Raw genomic sequence first — 14,592 nt, 5'->3', positions numbered from 1 at the left:
ATCACCTCAGATTTTGTTTGTTGACATTATGCTCTCCGAAGACATCCATCAGTCCCAAACCACATATTTCTAGGTACTTAAGGTTTTTAAACCCTTCAAATTGAAAATACAATGGAAAAATAATGAATCTTGGTAAAAACCAAACTACAAACTGTTTTCGGAACTTAATCCTCTACACTATGACCAACAGCCTCTACGATGAAAATTTAGAAGACCAGGCAATATTGTTTCCACGTTCTGCAAATATTATCAGTACAATTTAGCATGTTAGTTATATACTTTATCTAACATAATAATGCAACTATCATACCCAAGAAACGTAGAAATCCAAGTTATCTCTATAATTACATTCTCCAGCATTTCTCATCTAATTTTCAATCCAAAAAACACATTAAGGTCAGTTACATGACCTTTCAAATGCCACAACTATTTAACAACTACTATGCATAATTCTTAAAAAAAAATGAGTACAAAATTAACGTCTTTTGAAAAAAGAAGGAAGAAAGATGAAAGCTTAAGCCAAGGAATATAACTATGTTGAACTCAATTATATGCCCACTGAGAGGGAAACGCTTCTGCAAGTGAAAAAAAACATATTTATATAAAACATGCCTGTAGCTTTAGCTTAAGGTCGTGCACCGCCTAAAAGAGACTTTTGTATCCATTCCAATTATACTCATGTGTACCATATCCCTCTACAATTCCCCACCACCAATCAACCATAACTGGTTTCAAATTATACTCGTGTACCATATCCCTCTACAATCACGCTTGCTGAGTAATGATTCACATACTTTCTCATACTTGTTTATGGGTTCCTATCCAACAAAATTTCGGCTTAGTACCCAAAAACTGTATTAAATGTGGGTTGGAGAGCTGAATGTAACAAATTGGTGTTAAGTAAATAATTCCAAACATATAAAATTTAGATCATCACACTCGAATGTAAACAGAACAATTAAATAAAGAATTGAAGGCATACACAATCTAATTGGACAAATAAGTGAAATTTCCCATGCTGAAATCCGAAAGGGCAACATAAATCTCTCATTACAGCACAGAAGTCAAAACTTAAAAGACAAAACTTAAAAAATTTAAATTAAATGAAAATTTTGATAAGTAAAGAGATTGAAGCCAAAACTTGAAACTAAAACCAGAAAAAAAGAAATTAAATTGAACAAAACCTAACCCAATTAAAGCCCCTATTCGAAACCCCTCATACCTTAAAATTTAAATTTCAAAATTGAAAGAGGAAGGCAAGTTGTGGGTATATTCAAGATTTCTTGGCCCATAAGTGGTTGCGGGAATCGGGAATGGTCTGATATACATCGGATTAGAATAGAAGTAGAAATGTATGCAATCATTAGAGAAAATTTACAGTCTTCTTACCGTGTACAAAAACTAATCGCATAAGATATGACTTGAAAATATAATAATATTCAGATTTACGTTATAGAGTTGAAAGAGAGTTAAACTCTCCTTTTACGCAACAAACAATCCCTCTCTCTTTGTAAACCAATCCAACCAAACCTTTCTTATTTATCTTGAACATATAAAACCAACACATTCTGTGATAGTAAAGATAAAAATGCATTTTTTTTATGAAATGATATGACTTAGTGAAGTCAAATTATATATAAGACTTTGTAGTCGGACTATTTTATAGATGAATGATAATTTAATAAAGTTAATTGGTGGGGTACTAAACACGGCGAAAGAACGGGAAAACACATGTTTCAATTTTTTTATTGTTTATTCTTTTTCTTGAACTGCACAGTGAGATGGCCAAAATGGTCTTGCCTCTTCATTAGTCTGGATTATTCCTTAACACAAATTCGGACTCTTGAAATTTGATCTAACGGCTAAAGTTATTATAATTTTTAAAGTGAGCCCCTGTTTGTAGCCGTTGGATCAAATTCAAGGTCCGGATTTGTGACTTTAATGGATTTGATGGAAATGATCCGGAGACGACCCCTTTCCCAAAATGCTCAGCCTGACGGCCAAAGGGCTTGAATTTAGCCTTGTGGGTTCCTTTTTATTTGGCCCAAACCTCTATTGTAGTTGGGTTTAGTTCCATTTCAGGATAAAACATAGCCTATGACCCTATGGCCTAATCCATTGGAGATTGTTTAATGCTCAATAACTGAGACCTTATTAGCTTTTAGATTTTGATCGAAATCTTTAACATTAATGTATTAATGAATTTACATGTCAATTGCATAATTTTTTAAAATAAAAATTAGTAATTGATTAGAGTTTTAATACTGACACCTTATTAAACTCCTAATTAATTTTCAGTTCAAACATTTCCAAAATAAAAATAAAATAAAATAAGAATAAGTTTGTACCCATTAATTTTTTATAAAAAGATTTTTCAATTTTTTAATTCTAAATGTACCCATTCATATAATGGACCCATTCTTAAATATACAAATTCATTATATGTTAAATGTACCCATTTTTTTAATAGGAAATCAAGTCAATTGTTTCCTAATCTATTTTTTTTAACTTAAATGGGTACATTCAATTTCGTTGATTTGAGAATATATGCATGTCAAGTTTAATGTAAGAAATTTAGTAATGTTATTATGTCTAATATCTTTCTTCTTCTTCTTCTCTCTTTTTTTTTTTTTTTTTTTTTTTGTGTGTGTGTGTTTTTGACAAATGTACCCATATTTTGGTACAATAATTTTTTTTGTTACTTTGATGAGATGAACGTACTGATGTTTATATATACACAATATATATATATATATATATGAGAGTATAATTTATTCGTTAATATTTTTAATCTCATAAATAATGCATTTTATTTAAAATCTTTTAATATAAACAATTTCTAATTTCAACTTACATAAAATCTATTATTGCATTAATAATAGGACTTTGATCTAAAACCAAAAACTACCAGTTTTTGTGACATCCCACATCGTCCAAGGGAGTGATCCTTAAATGTATATTCCCATCTCTACCTAACACGAGGCCTTTTGGGAGCTCACTAGCTTCGGGTTCCATAGGAACTCCGAAGTTAAGCGAGAAGGGGGCCAGAGCAATCCCATGATGGGTGACCCACTGGGAAGTTGTTCGTGAGTTCCGAAAAATAAAACCGTGAGGGAATGGTAAGCCCAAAGTGGACCATATCGTGCTACGGTGGTGGAGCGGGCCCGGGAAGTGATCTGCCCTGGGCCGGGATGTGACAATTGGTATCAAAGCCTAACCCTAGTCGCGTGTGTGCCGACAAGGACGTCGGGCCCCTAAGGGGGGTGGATTGTGACATCCCACATCGCCCAGGGGAGTGATCCTTATATGTATATTTACATCTCTACCTAACACGAGGCCTTTTGGGAGCTCACTGGCTTCGAGTTCCGTAGGAACTCCGAAGTTAAGCGAGAGGGGGGCTAGAGCAATCCCATGATGGGTGACCCACTGGGAAGTTGCTCATGAGTTCCCAAAAACAAAACCGTGAGGGAATGGAAAGCCCAAAGCGGACAATATCGTGCTATGGTGGTGGAGCGGGCCCGGGAAGTGATCCGCCCTGAGCCGAGGTGTGACAATTTGGTATCAGAGCCTAACCCTGGTTGTGGTGTGCCGACGAGGACGTCGGGCCCCTAAGGGGGGTAGATTGTGACATCCCACATCGCCTAAGGGAGTGATCCTTAAATGTATATTCTCATCCCTACCTAACACGAGGCCTTTTGGGAGCTCACTGGCTTCGGGTTCCGTAGGAACTCCAAAGTTAAGCAAGAAGAGGGCCAGAGCAATCCTATGATGGGTGACCCACTGGGAAGTTGCTCGTGAGTTCCCCAAAACAAAACCGTGAGAGAATGGTAAGCCCAAAGCGGACAATATCGTGCTACGATGATGGAAGGGGCCCGGGAAGTGATCCGCCCAGGGCCGGGATGTGACAGTTTCAGTATAAAAAAAAATTAAAAAAAAAAAAAAAAAAAAAAAAGGCAAAATTAGGTTCACATCCTTTTTTTTATTACTCCATTGATTAAAATCCTATTCATTTTGAATTTTTGATCAAAGTCCTTGGATATTAATAAAATCATTAATTATTTGAATAATAAAATATTTATTTTTTAAAATATATTCCTTTAGTGTTAAAAATGTTACAATTAGTATATTTATATTTATGGCTAAATTTTTTATCATATATTTTCATTTTTCGTTTGCACCTATTTTTAATTTGTACCAATTTTCTTTTCATTTTTAATTTGTACCCATATATTAGTTTCTTTTTGTGCCCATATTTTTAAAGTTTTATTTGTGTTTGTACCCATGTGTATACCGTCACGTGACATTGTATATTTAATCAATGATAGAAAAATTACATATAGTATATTTATGTTTTTATGCCTAAACTTTGTATTATATATTTATATTTTTAGTTTGTACCCACTTTTAATTTGCAACATTTTTTTTTAATTTGTAGTATTTTCTTTTTAGTTTTATTTTGTACCCATGTATTAATTTCTTTTAGCGCCTATATTTTTAGAAATTCATTTGTACTCATAATTTTTAATCTTTTATTTGTATCCTAATTTATTTATAATGTACCCATTCTTCTTTATTAATGTACCACTTTGTTATATGTGAAATGTACCAATTTTTTTGTAATATGTTATATGTGAAATGTACCAATTTTTTTGTAACATGTACCAATTTTTTAACATTATGGATACATTCTTTTGCCATTTATTATTTCTTATTTTTACATAGTTTTTATCCATTTATTCAATCAAAATGTTTGAATTTTTTTATTGTAACCGTTTCTAATAGTATTATAATGAGGGATTTTAAATTTATAGGATTATAAATCTCATAAAATATCAAACAATTAATGTCAAAACTATAAAAATATAAATATTAATCGTAATATAATGAGGTGTACAAAGTCAAGGGACTTTGATCAAACTTTGAATACTATTAAGGTTTTAATTAAAAAATGTTAAGGATTAGGGACCGTATCCAAAGTATCCCAAAAAAAAATTAGTAATTAGGGCGGCATCTAAAGTCTCCACTTTCCTTTTCTTTTCCAAAGAAAGGAACAAAAAGAAGATGATTTAAAAACAGAAAGTTAGATCGCTGCTTTGATGATTTATAAGAATTTCTACAAGTCTTTATACTTTCCTAAACATTAGGGACTTATTTTCTGCCTTATTATTGGAAGCCTTTTGTCCCTCATTATGAGCTTTATATGATGGTGGAGACTCTTAGGATAGAGTCTCCACCATCACTCCTAAGAACTCTTATAAGAACTTGAAGAGAATATTCATCAGGTCCCTAAAATATAGTTCCAAACTTCCAATGGAGAGTTTTAATAGTATAATTTTAAATTTAGAGACGCAAAATAAAAAAAAATTAAGAAGGAACCGTTGGATTCCCAGAATTAAAGGAAGATAAGGGAAAAAGAATATGCATGGTACATCAGCTCTTTTTTGGGTGCAAGGGTACATCAGCTTTATTTGTGCATGTTAGGCATAGCACCTTTACTGCTTTCGACACAGTGCTCTTTTCTTATAGCAGAAGCAATTTGCTTAAGCTTTTACGACCGTCCCAAGGTATCATTTCTGATACTTTTTGCTTTCCGTACACATTTCTCCAGCAACACAAATAATTTTGCTACGTGTACGTATCAGATTTTGGCTACCTGCAAGCTTGGTCGTCAATCATTTGCGATCTCCCCACAAGCTTCGAACGTTAGAAATTTAGCAGCAGTCCATGCAGATATTCGCGAATCACTTTAGAGTCTGTTTGTAACTTCTTTTGTAAACTCATGTGACTATGTGAGCATGGGTTGTTTATAAATTTTTTTTTTTGGAAGAGTTAGAGCATCTCCAACAATGCCTAACTAAATGAAGTTCCTTGCTATTTTAACAAAAAAAATGCAGAAAAATAATTCTATTAAGCTACCTAAATGACTAGCTAAATATATTGAGAAAACTTCATTTTAATTGACACACCCCGATCGAGATCAGGGCATGCTGGCCGTCACGTGGAAGTGACGTAACCATGTGCACAGTGCGGAAGCTAATAAAATAATAATAAAAGTACGAATAAATAAAAACCAGCTTTACACAAAGTAATAACATACATGTGCAAGCGTAAGTGTGAAAACAAAGTTCAGAGCACGAAGACCTAATGCAGTCCGGGAGAAACAACACTACATAAAGGCACCCGAAGGTGGTCCTACACTGGTGATAATCTGTCAGATATGTCGGGGAAATCCTCTGGGAAGCCACCAGAAGTGCTAAGCAATTAGAACCTGGAGGGGCGCAAAACAAAAGTCTGAGTGGGTAAAAACAAACCTTTTCAAAAACAAGATTTTAACCTCTCGCCGTAAAACCTGTATACTTCCCAGAAAAGTAAAATATACACATATATAGTCATGCTCGGAAATATGCCATGCCAAATGTCACTAAATAGAAGGTAAGTGCTCAGGAATATCAAATCAATGCCATGAATCTGTCAGCTGGAGTCACCTAACGTGACCTTAACGGCTGAATTTAGAGCTCAAATCTCCATCTCGCTAACTGTACCTGCACATAAGTCGGAACCACCTAAAGTGGTATGTACGACAAGACTGGGTGTATACTAAGTACGCTCAAGTGCTACAATCACGTGAAGGCTGGGCGACGAATCGCGGGTCACCTACAAGTCGGAACCACCTAAAGTGGTCTGTACGACAAGACTGTGCGCCTATCTTGGATCCAAGATGAGCGTGTGGTGTGGGAAGTGAACATCACGTGAAGGACTATGCCCAACTCTGGGCGGGAGCACTAACACCGGGGGTGCAGGTTATGAGCTCTCTATGTACCTCAAATCACTACTGAATGTAAACATAAATCATAACTCACCTGACACTTACCTGTGCGTCTGTAGCACCAAACATACAAATATATAAGGGCTACTAACAATGCATAAACGAATGGCAAACATAATGCATGGCATATAAACGTATAAACGTTTTAATTCATTTTCTGGGAAAAACATAAATATATAGGTATATACGGAAAACCAAAAGCCCACTCACTGGTATGTAGAAGGGTCGTAACCCCCTTGCCTCGAGTGACCACACTCGTCCTCGGGGTAGGTCTCACCTATATGCGAAACAACTATAAAAACATTAATTTTAAAGCACATAACCAACCTTTAGAAATAACTTCTCATACAATGTTCAAATGGGGTGTATGAATACACCAACGTGATCTACTCAACCTCAGGAACATCCCCATATTTTTAGAAAAAATTTCCACCGCCGCACGCGCCCCCACGCGCAGGCACGTGCCTGGCACACTGACGGTGTCAGTTAACGCCGTCAGGAATATTCCGTTAATTTTAATGGATTCCGTTAACGTCGTTAGGAATATTCCATCCAAACTGACGAAATATTCCGTCGTCTTCTCCGGCGAAGCTCCGGTGCCGGAAAATCATGAAATTTTTAAAACTTCGTATCTTCTTCGTTTTTCAACCAAATTTCATAAAATTGGTACCAAAATGAAGCTTACAACGAGAGGAACAAATCCATACCACTTTCAAGCACTAAAATCCACGGAATCTCGCAGGGAAAACACCACCAACTCCAGCCAGGCTTGAAACTCACTATCCCGACGTCCAAAACCTTCAAACGAACCACCCCGAGCCTCCTAAGGACCTCACCAAGCTTCCTACAAGCTTGAAATTCCCAAAACCACAAGAATTAACGTGTGCATGAACAGTGACCAAATCGGGGTATCCCGAGTTCGACGTGAAAACAAAGGTATCCTTACCTGAAATGGGTATGGTTGAACTCCTACGGACCTCACGAGCATGAATGTGTACTTTGTTTCCTTGATCTATGAAGGTTTGGTGGGTTTTTTATTGTGTCCGTACGTATTGGATAGAAATGGGAGAAAGAGAGGGAGCTCGGGACAAGGGTGCAGGGCAGGAGAAAAAGTGAGGGGGTGTGGGAGTGTGTGTGTGGTGTCTAACACCTGCCAACAAATCCCAAAAACAACCACACAACGAAATAACCACTCTAGGGGCAAAAACGTCATTTCACCCCTACGGTTCGAAAATCTGGAACTGGCTGTCACATTAATCCTGAAAAATTATGTGTCTTAATTTGTAACTTTATGCGCCTGATACATTTAATCATCTCATTGATTAATTACATTTTGATGTTTTATTTCTCTCTTTTTTTTTCCTATTTTTAATGTATTAATTACATTTAAATTTAAATTTTTATTTTATTCATCGTAATATATTTTGATGTCTACATTTAGGTAAACTATTTTTTTTATATAATATATTCTTGTGCAATTTGTATGTTCTTTATTTAGGTACGAGGTAACATTAGGGAGACTAAATTTATGGATAATGCTAGGGAGACCAATTTTTTAAAACCAAATTGCAAACCAAATGATATGTCACCAATAAGAAAGAATCATGTTAATCGACACTTAATTAATAATCTAATCATCTTCATCCACAACCACATCATTTGGTTTAAAAAAATTGGTCTCCCTAGCATTACCCCTAAATTTATAGATAAAATTTTCAAACTGAATGATGTTCTCCTAATAGGAAATAAGCACGTTTATCAACACTTAAGCAATAATCTAATCGTCAACTTCTATGTCTTTTAGTTTACAAAATTTTGTCCACAAATTTAGTCTCCCTAGCATTATCCCATTGATATATTTCAGTATATAGATCGATACAAATAAATAGGTACATTAATGCAATCGTATACATTTTGGTACGCACATTTCGGTATAAACTTTTAAGTATATTAATTCAATATAAATATATTTTGGCCATACATTTTGGTATTGACTTTTAGATACATTAACTCAATATAATACATTTCAGTATATATCGGTACAAAGAAGTCAATGTTATATATTTCAATACAGTCATTTATGTACACTTATGTATATACATATTTCTATGTCACTAATTTCTTTTAATATTTTCTCATTTATGTTCATTAATTGATAATTGAAAGAACTAACATGTGCATATTAATAAAATTTTAATTTTAAACATTAAATAAAAATACACATTAAATAATCAAAGAGTGCTACTAGACCCACTTCATTGTCTTATTTCTCCACCCACCTTATAATTTTACGCACTATAAAAAGTTGAAAAATTAAAATGTTATTTCTTCACCCACTATCATTCCTAAAATATCCTCTAATTTATATCTAAACTCATTCTATTTTAATTCATCAGAATGTCATCACTCTGGCCACACCAACCCCCTCAAAACGTCACCCACCTGTCAACAATGAAAACATTTACACTTGCTTGGCAGCATCTCCTTTAGGAAGGAAGAAAGAAAAACGGGAGAGGGAAGTAGAGAGAGAAACGGGAGTGGAAGGAAGATAGAAATGGAATGGGAGGAAGAGAGAGAAGCACGAGGGAGAGAGAGGATTAAGATTCCCTCTCTTTTAGTGACAGAGCCAAAAATTCATGTTAGGAGGGGAACACTTTAAACCAAAATGGACATAATATATGTCGAAACTATCTCATTCTTTTGGTCGCCTTGGTATCAAATTTAAAGGTGAGTGACCATGCATTTATTCTTCATTATAAATGATCAACTATATCAAGAGTTGAAAATAAAACATTATTAAAAGCACATCCATTTATCTTCATTCTTAATATCAAATTCAAAGGTGACTGGCCATGCATTCATTTTCTCATAGTGACCAAGAGAACATTTTTCTAAAAACATGAAGGTATGAGAGCATTTGAAGGGTTTTTTGTGCTAATTTGGAAAAAGGAAATATTTTTCTCTTCTTGATTTTATAGACGATCTAACAGAGGTAAATGAGATTAACCAAAATAATAGTCTACAAGCAAAGGAAAGAAATGTAGATAGGCAAGAAACAGAGAATATGATCAACTAATATTAGTATAGAACTATAATTTCGAATCTTTAATGCAAAAAAAACTTAAGGCTTTGTATTTGTTTGGTTGAAGTTAATTGGACTAATCAATACAATTACAAATTCAAGTTGATAGCGGTATTATAAAACTAATTAATGATAGTAGATGTCATTAGGAAAAAATAATTTGAGGATAGGCCCGAGCCTATCCTAGTCTAAAAGTGGCTCAGCCACTGCTCTCTTTGTTAGTGATGGTTGAAATTAATGCAATTTTGATGGAAAATGGGTGGACAACAGTGGTGTAGGGGTCGGGTTATGGAGTGGTGGTGCGTGATGAGGAGGGAGATTTTGTTGTAGGGCCAACTGGGAAAAAGGAAGAAATTAGTGTCCATTTTGAGTGGAGATTGTGGCGATGAAAGAATCAGCTAAATTGGTAAAGGGTTGGGTTTGATCTTTTTGTTGGCATGGTGGCTCAAGTTATTGTCCTATTTCAGTTTTCCTAGTTTGCGAGGGAGAGATAGAGAGACGGTGGGGGTAGAGAGAAACGGGGTGGAGGTAGGGGAAAGGTAGCTGGTTTTTTTTTATAGGTTTTTTTTTCTTTTTTAAGCTATATTATAATAAAATAAATAAGGGTTAAAAAGTTGTTTTATAAAAGGATAAACATGTCATTAATATTTTTACTAAAATGTGGGTGAAAAATAGGATTTTTTTTTTTTTATAACATTTAATCTTTTGCAAGTACTAAGTCTCAAAACTGCTAATTTTAAATAGGAGGAGAGAGATAGTTACATTTTTTTGCTAAAGGAACTTTCTCAAAAGTGAGATTTCCAAAAGTAGGACTCTCCATGTACTATGTGTTATCTCATGTTTTGGCATAATATTTTATAATGTTAGCATAGAAATCGATTAAATTGTGAGATGAAGAGAGTCCATGAGAAGTTCTATTTTGAGGGAGTCCCCTAATTTTTCTTAACTATAAAATTGCCTGGTTTGGCGACTCCAATTGCAACATGTTGTCTGCGTTTGTTTCCGTATTTAATTTCTTCTAAGTGAAGCAAAGTTCAGAAAGAGAGAAAATAATGGAGATCAGACCGCACGATGAAGATGAAGTGCACGGGGCATCACGGACCGGGAGTGTAGAATCCTTAAACAGGTTGATCGAAAAAGACCCAGACATTTTTCTAAGCAAAGTTCAGAAAGAGAGAAAAAAAACAATGGAGATCACACGGCATGATGAAGATGAAGTGTACGAGGCATCACGGACTGGGGATGTGGAATACTTAAACAGATTGATTGAAAAAGACCCAGAAATTCTAAGGAGAATATCCCTGCAGACCGGGAAAACCGGAACCCCCTTGCATGTTTCGGCTTTGCTCGGCCACGCTGAGTTTACCAAAGCCCTTTGCACTAAAAATCCCAAACTTGCAGAGCGGGTGGACGCCGATGGACGCACGCCCCTGCACTTGGCTTCTGCTGAGGGCCACAAGGAGACTGTCGAAGCTTTGTTATCTGTGTATGCTGATGCGTGCTTGCGTTGCGATGAAAAGGGAAGAATCCCTCTTCACTATGCAGCCATGAATGGAGAAGTTGAGGTGCTCCAGAAGTTGATTGATAAGAATCCTGAGTCCATTTATGTCAAAGTTGAAAACAGATCGAAAGAAACAGTTCTGCACTTGTGTATTAAACACAACCAGTTAGAGTGCTTGAAACTGTTGGTTGAAAGGGACGACAGTAATCGCGAGTTCCTCAACTCAAGAGCTGGCTGTGATGGTGGTGTGACCATCCTGCACTTAGCTTTGATGCTAAGGCAAATTAAGGTACGTACATATATTTCCATTTCTATACTGGATATTCTTAGTTTTTTTACTATATTAATTAATAATAGCAGATGCCCACACTATGTTAAAAAATTAAAAACTGAGTTACCGCATATGAGGAGGTATTGCGGAGCAAATTTGAGACTCTATCTCCCTCCCTTCGACTGCACATGGGCGGCGGTGGAATGAATCCACTCCCTTCTTGTGCTGCATATGGGTTTCCCTTCCCCAGATCTGCAACCCACTCCCTTCCCTTACCTCCCGTTCAACTGGAACAAAAGAAAGAATCCCGCCCATCTGCATCTCAAGAAGTTGTAGAAGTATTAGCAGCAGCACCGCTGGCGGTCATCGGTTCGGCGTCTTCCGCCGTCACCAAGTCCGAATCCGAAGACAACCCATTGTCGCTGCGGCCTAATCCGGATACTCCAGTTGGCTGGCCAGCCGACGGAAAGTTCAGTCTCGAATGGGTTAGGAACCTCGTGTTTGGTTTTTTTATTGGGCATCTAGAAATCTGGACCCGACCCAATTGCCCGTGTTTCCCGTAGTGGTTGTCGATAGCTTGGTCGTCTGCCCATCTAAGATCCTCCACAAAGAGGCCAAACGTCGATCAGTTTGACCTGGAATCTAGCGTGGTGGTCTTCGGAGACCTTCGTGGACCTCCTTTTTCTTTTAAATGATCTTCGCCCTTTTAGGTTTTTAGTATTTTAGTTTTTTAGTTTTTTAAATTTTTAAAAAAAATTATTTAAATTTCTTAAAATGTTTTAATATACACGTGCGGCCATATTGATATGTGGCGTTCAGTTATAATCTATACGGTTGCAACATCATCAGGAAATTCTAATAGAAAACTTAACAGATGTATGAAAGTATTCCAAAATTAATTATGACTTTAAGTACCAAACTGGGACGAAAAAATTTTGATGTATCAAATGTTAAAAACTAAGAAACTTCAAAATAGTAAACTGATATTAATCCTAGTTTATGTGCGATTTCTCTTGTTTTTCCCCCCTAGGAGCATAATTTTCCACCATATTAATGAGAAATTTTTTAGTGTAAACGAACACGGATGGTACATCACGTGTTTTTTATATAAGTGGGGAGAAATTATATTTTTTAAGTTATTAACTTTTTGACACACTTATCCCACTATTTGTACAGTAACACGTGGTGTACCACCCGTGTTCCTGTCACATTGAAAAATCTCTCAATATTAATGAAGTGTATTTATTATTTACAGACTATACGTTACCTACTTTCCGTTGATGCTATAAGAGCAGAAGCAGTTGGTGTGAATGGGATGTCTCTGACCATGTCAGATATCTTAGAGTACAGCAGCGTTGCAAGAGAGGACTTTAGCAGAAGCTTAGAAATTCAACAGATTTTGATGGACGCAGGATTAATCAGAAGAGAAAATAATGAAAATGATAATCCTAACTCAGCTGTCGCCGCTGCTGCTGATGTTGTATCACCAAGTCCAAGAAGGGTTGAGAAGAAATGGTGGTTCTTGACAGAATTGAAGAAGTGGTGTTTATATCCGCGTGATTGGGTGAAGGACTTACGTGGCATGCTGATGATTGTGGCTACGATGATCTCGACCATGACTTTTCAAGCCGTAGTCAACCCACCTGGAGGTGTTTGGGACCATAATGATACAAACACTACCCTTGGTAATATAACAATTTGCAGTGAATCGAGAGTGTGTAAAGCTGGAACTGCAGTGTTAAGCTACTACGGTAAAACTCCCCACGTTGACTTCGCCAATTTCATAGTACTCAATACCATCTCGTTCACTGCTTCTGTGAGTGTCACCCTTTTGCTCGTTAGTGGACTTCCTCTCCACAATCGGCTCTCAACGTGGCTCTTATCGATGTTCATGTGCTACGCTCTCTTATTCTTGGCATTCACCTACCTAGCGGTGCTGTCCATAATCGACCCTAAATACAATTCTTCGGTTTCTTGGGTCCCGCCATTCATTATTCTTTTGATTGCGTGGCTGGTCAGCTGTGTACTTCACGCTACCCGGTCCGCGTCCTGGTTAGCATCAGTTCTCAATAATATGATCGGCTCTTTTTCACGTAACGATGCAACGCGTTTTGAAGAGAATGATGCGCCTGCAGTTGTATGATTACTCTGCCGCAGTGTATTTGCTTGAAAAAATAATTAACTAGGTTATGCACCTTGTATGCATGTAGCAATTAGGGTTTAGGGTAATGAACTAGGTCAACGACGCTTTCTGTATCGGGGTTGGTAATTCAAGAGTGCTGCTTAGTTATGATAAATAATCCATCTGCTATGCAAATTAGAAGTGTTTGTTGTCTTTAATTTGATGCTGGACGGTAGCTACTTTTTTATTATTATTCATTTATGTCATTTGCTATCACATTAGCAAACTAACAACTGTTCTCATTCTCTCTACTAGTAGTTTGTTATTAGTTAATACAGTATAAATGGCTTTCCCAAAAAAATAATGCAGGAGCTCTGTAAATCAAATATATAGGAAAAAAAAAATTAAAAAAAAAAAAGAAAAAAATAGTGGTTTTTGTCTAACTCCATGTGAGGATCAAATTTTTAGTCACAATTCACAACCCAAGAGCCCTATAAATCAAATTTACATGAAAAGATAAAATAAGAAAGGTAAATTACAGTCGAGTCAAAAAGTAACATTTATTTGAAAAGATTATTATGGAAATAGATAAACAAACAATGACATTAAAAACCAAATTGATAAGGCATTCAACAATCAACATAACCCACGAACCCAAAAACACCAAACCATCAATCATGGATCTTTACAAATCATACAACCTTTTTATAAATAAGTAAAAATGTCAAAATCAATATTTTATGACAACATTTTTTCATCAGTCAATCAATAAACACACAACACAGAATCA

The 14,592-nt window shown here is 35.9% G+C and overlaps 1 protein-coding gene across 1 annotated transcript; it reads left to right on the top strand.

Annotated features, from left to right (window-relative positions):
- Positions 1-10,232: 10,232 nt before the first annotated feature.
- LOC125469975 (CARD- and ANK-domain containing inflammasome adapter protein-like) lies at positions 10,233-14,510 on the top strand. Its single transcript, XM_048568279.1, has 2 exons — positions 10,233-11,698; positions 12,936-14,510. The coding sequence occupies exons 1-2, from the start codon at positions 10,961-10,963 to the stop codon at positions 13,821-13,823; spliced, it is 1,626 nt and encodes a 541-aa protein (XP_048424236.1). The 5' UTR covers positions 10,233-10,960; the 3' UTR covers positions 13,824-14,510.
- The last annotated feature ends 82 nt before the right edge of the window (positions 14,511-14,592 follow it).

The sequence above is a fragment of a genome, unplaced genomic scaffold (assembly GCF_019419815.1).
Source record: "Pyrus x bretschneideri cultivar Hongxiangsu unplaced genomic scaffold, Pyrus_bretschneideri_v1 Contig48, whole genome shotgun sequence".
Taxonomy (NCBI): Eukaryota; Viridiplantae; Streptophyta; class Magnoliopsida; order Rosales; family Rosaceae; genus Pyrus; species Pyrus x bretschneideri.
The sequence above is the reverse complement of the archived record's forward strand: the minus strand, read 5'-3'. Positions and strand labels throughout refer to the sequence as shown.

What these genes read in the sequence shown, in the direction of transcription:
- LOC125469975 (XM_048568279.1), top strand. Translation starts at nt 10,961, where the DNA reads ATGGAGATCAGACCGCACGATGAAGATGAAGTGCACGGGGCATCACGG. An exon ending in TGATGCTAAGGCAAATTAAG is followed by an intron (nt 11,699 to 12,935) that starts GTACGTACATAT and finishes TATTATTTACAG; the next exon opens with ACTATACGTTACCTACTTTC.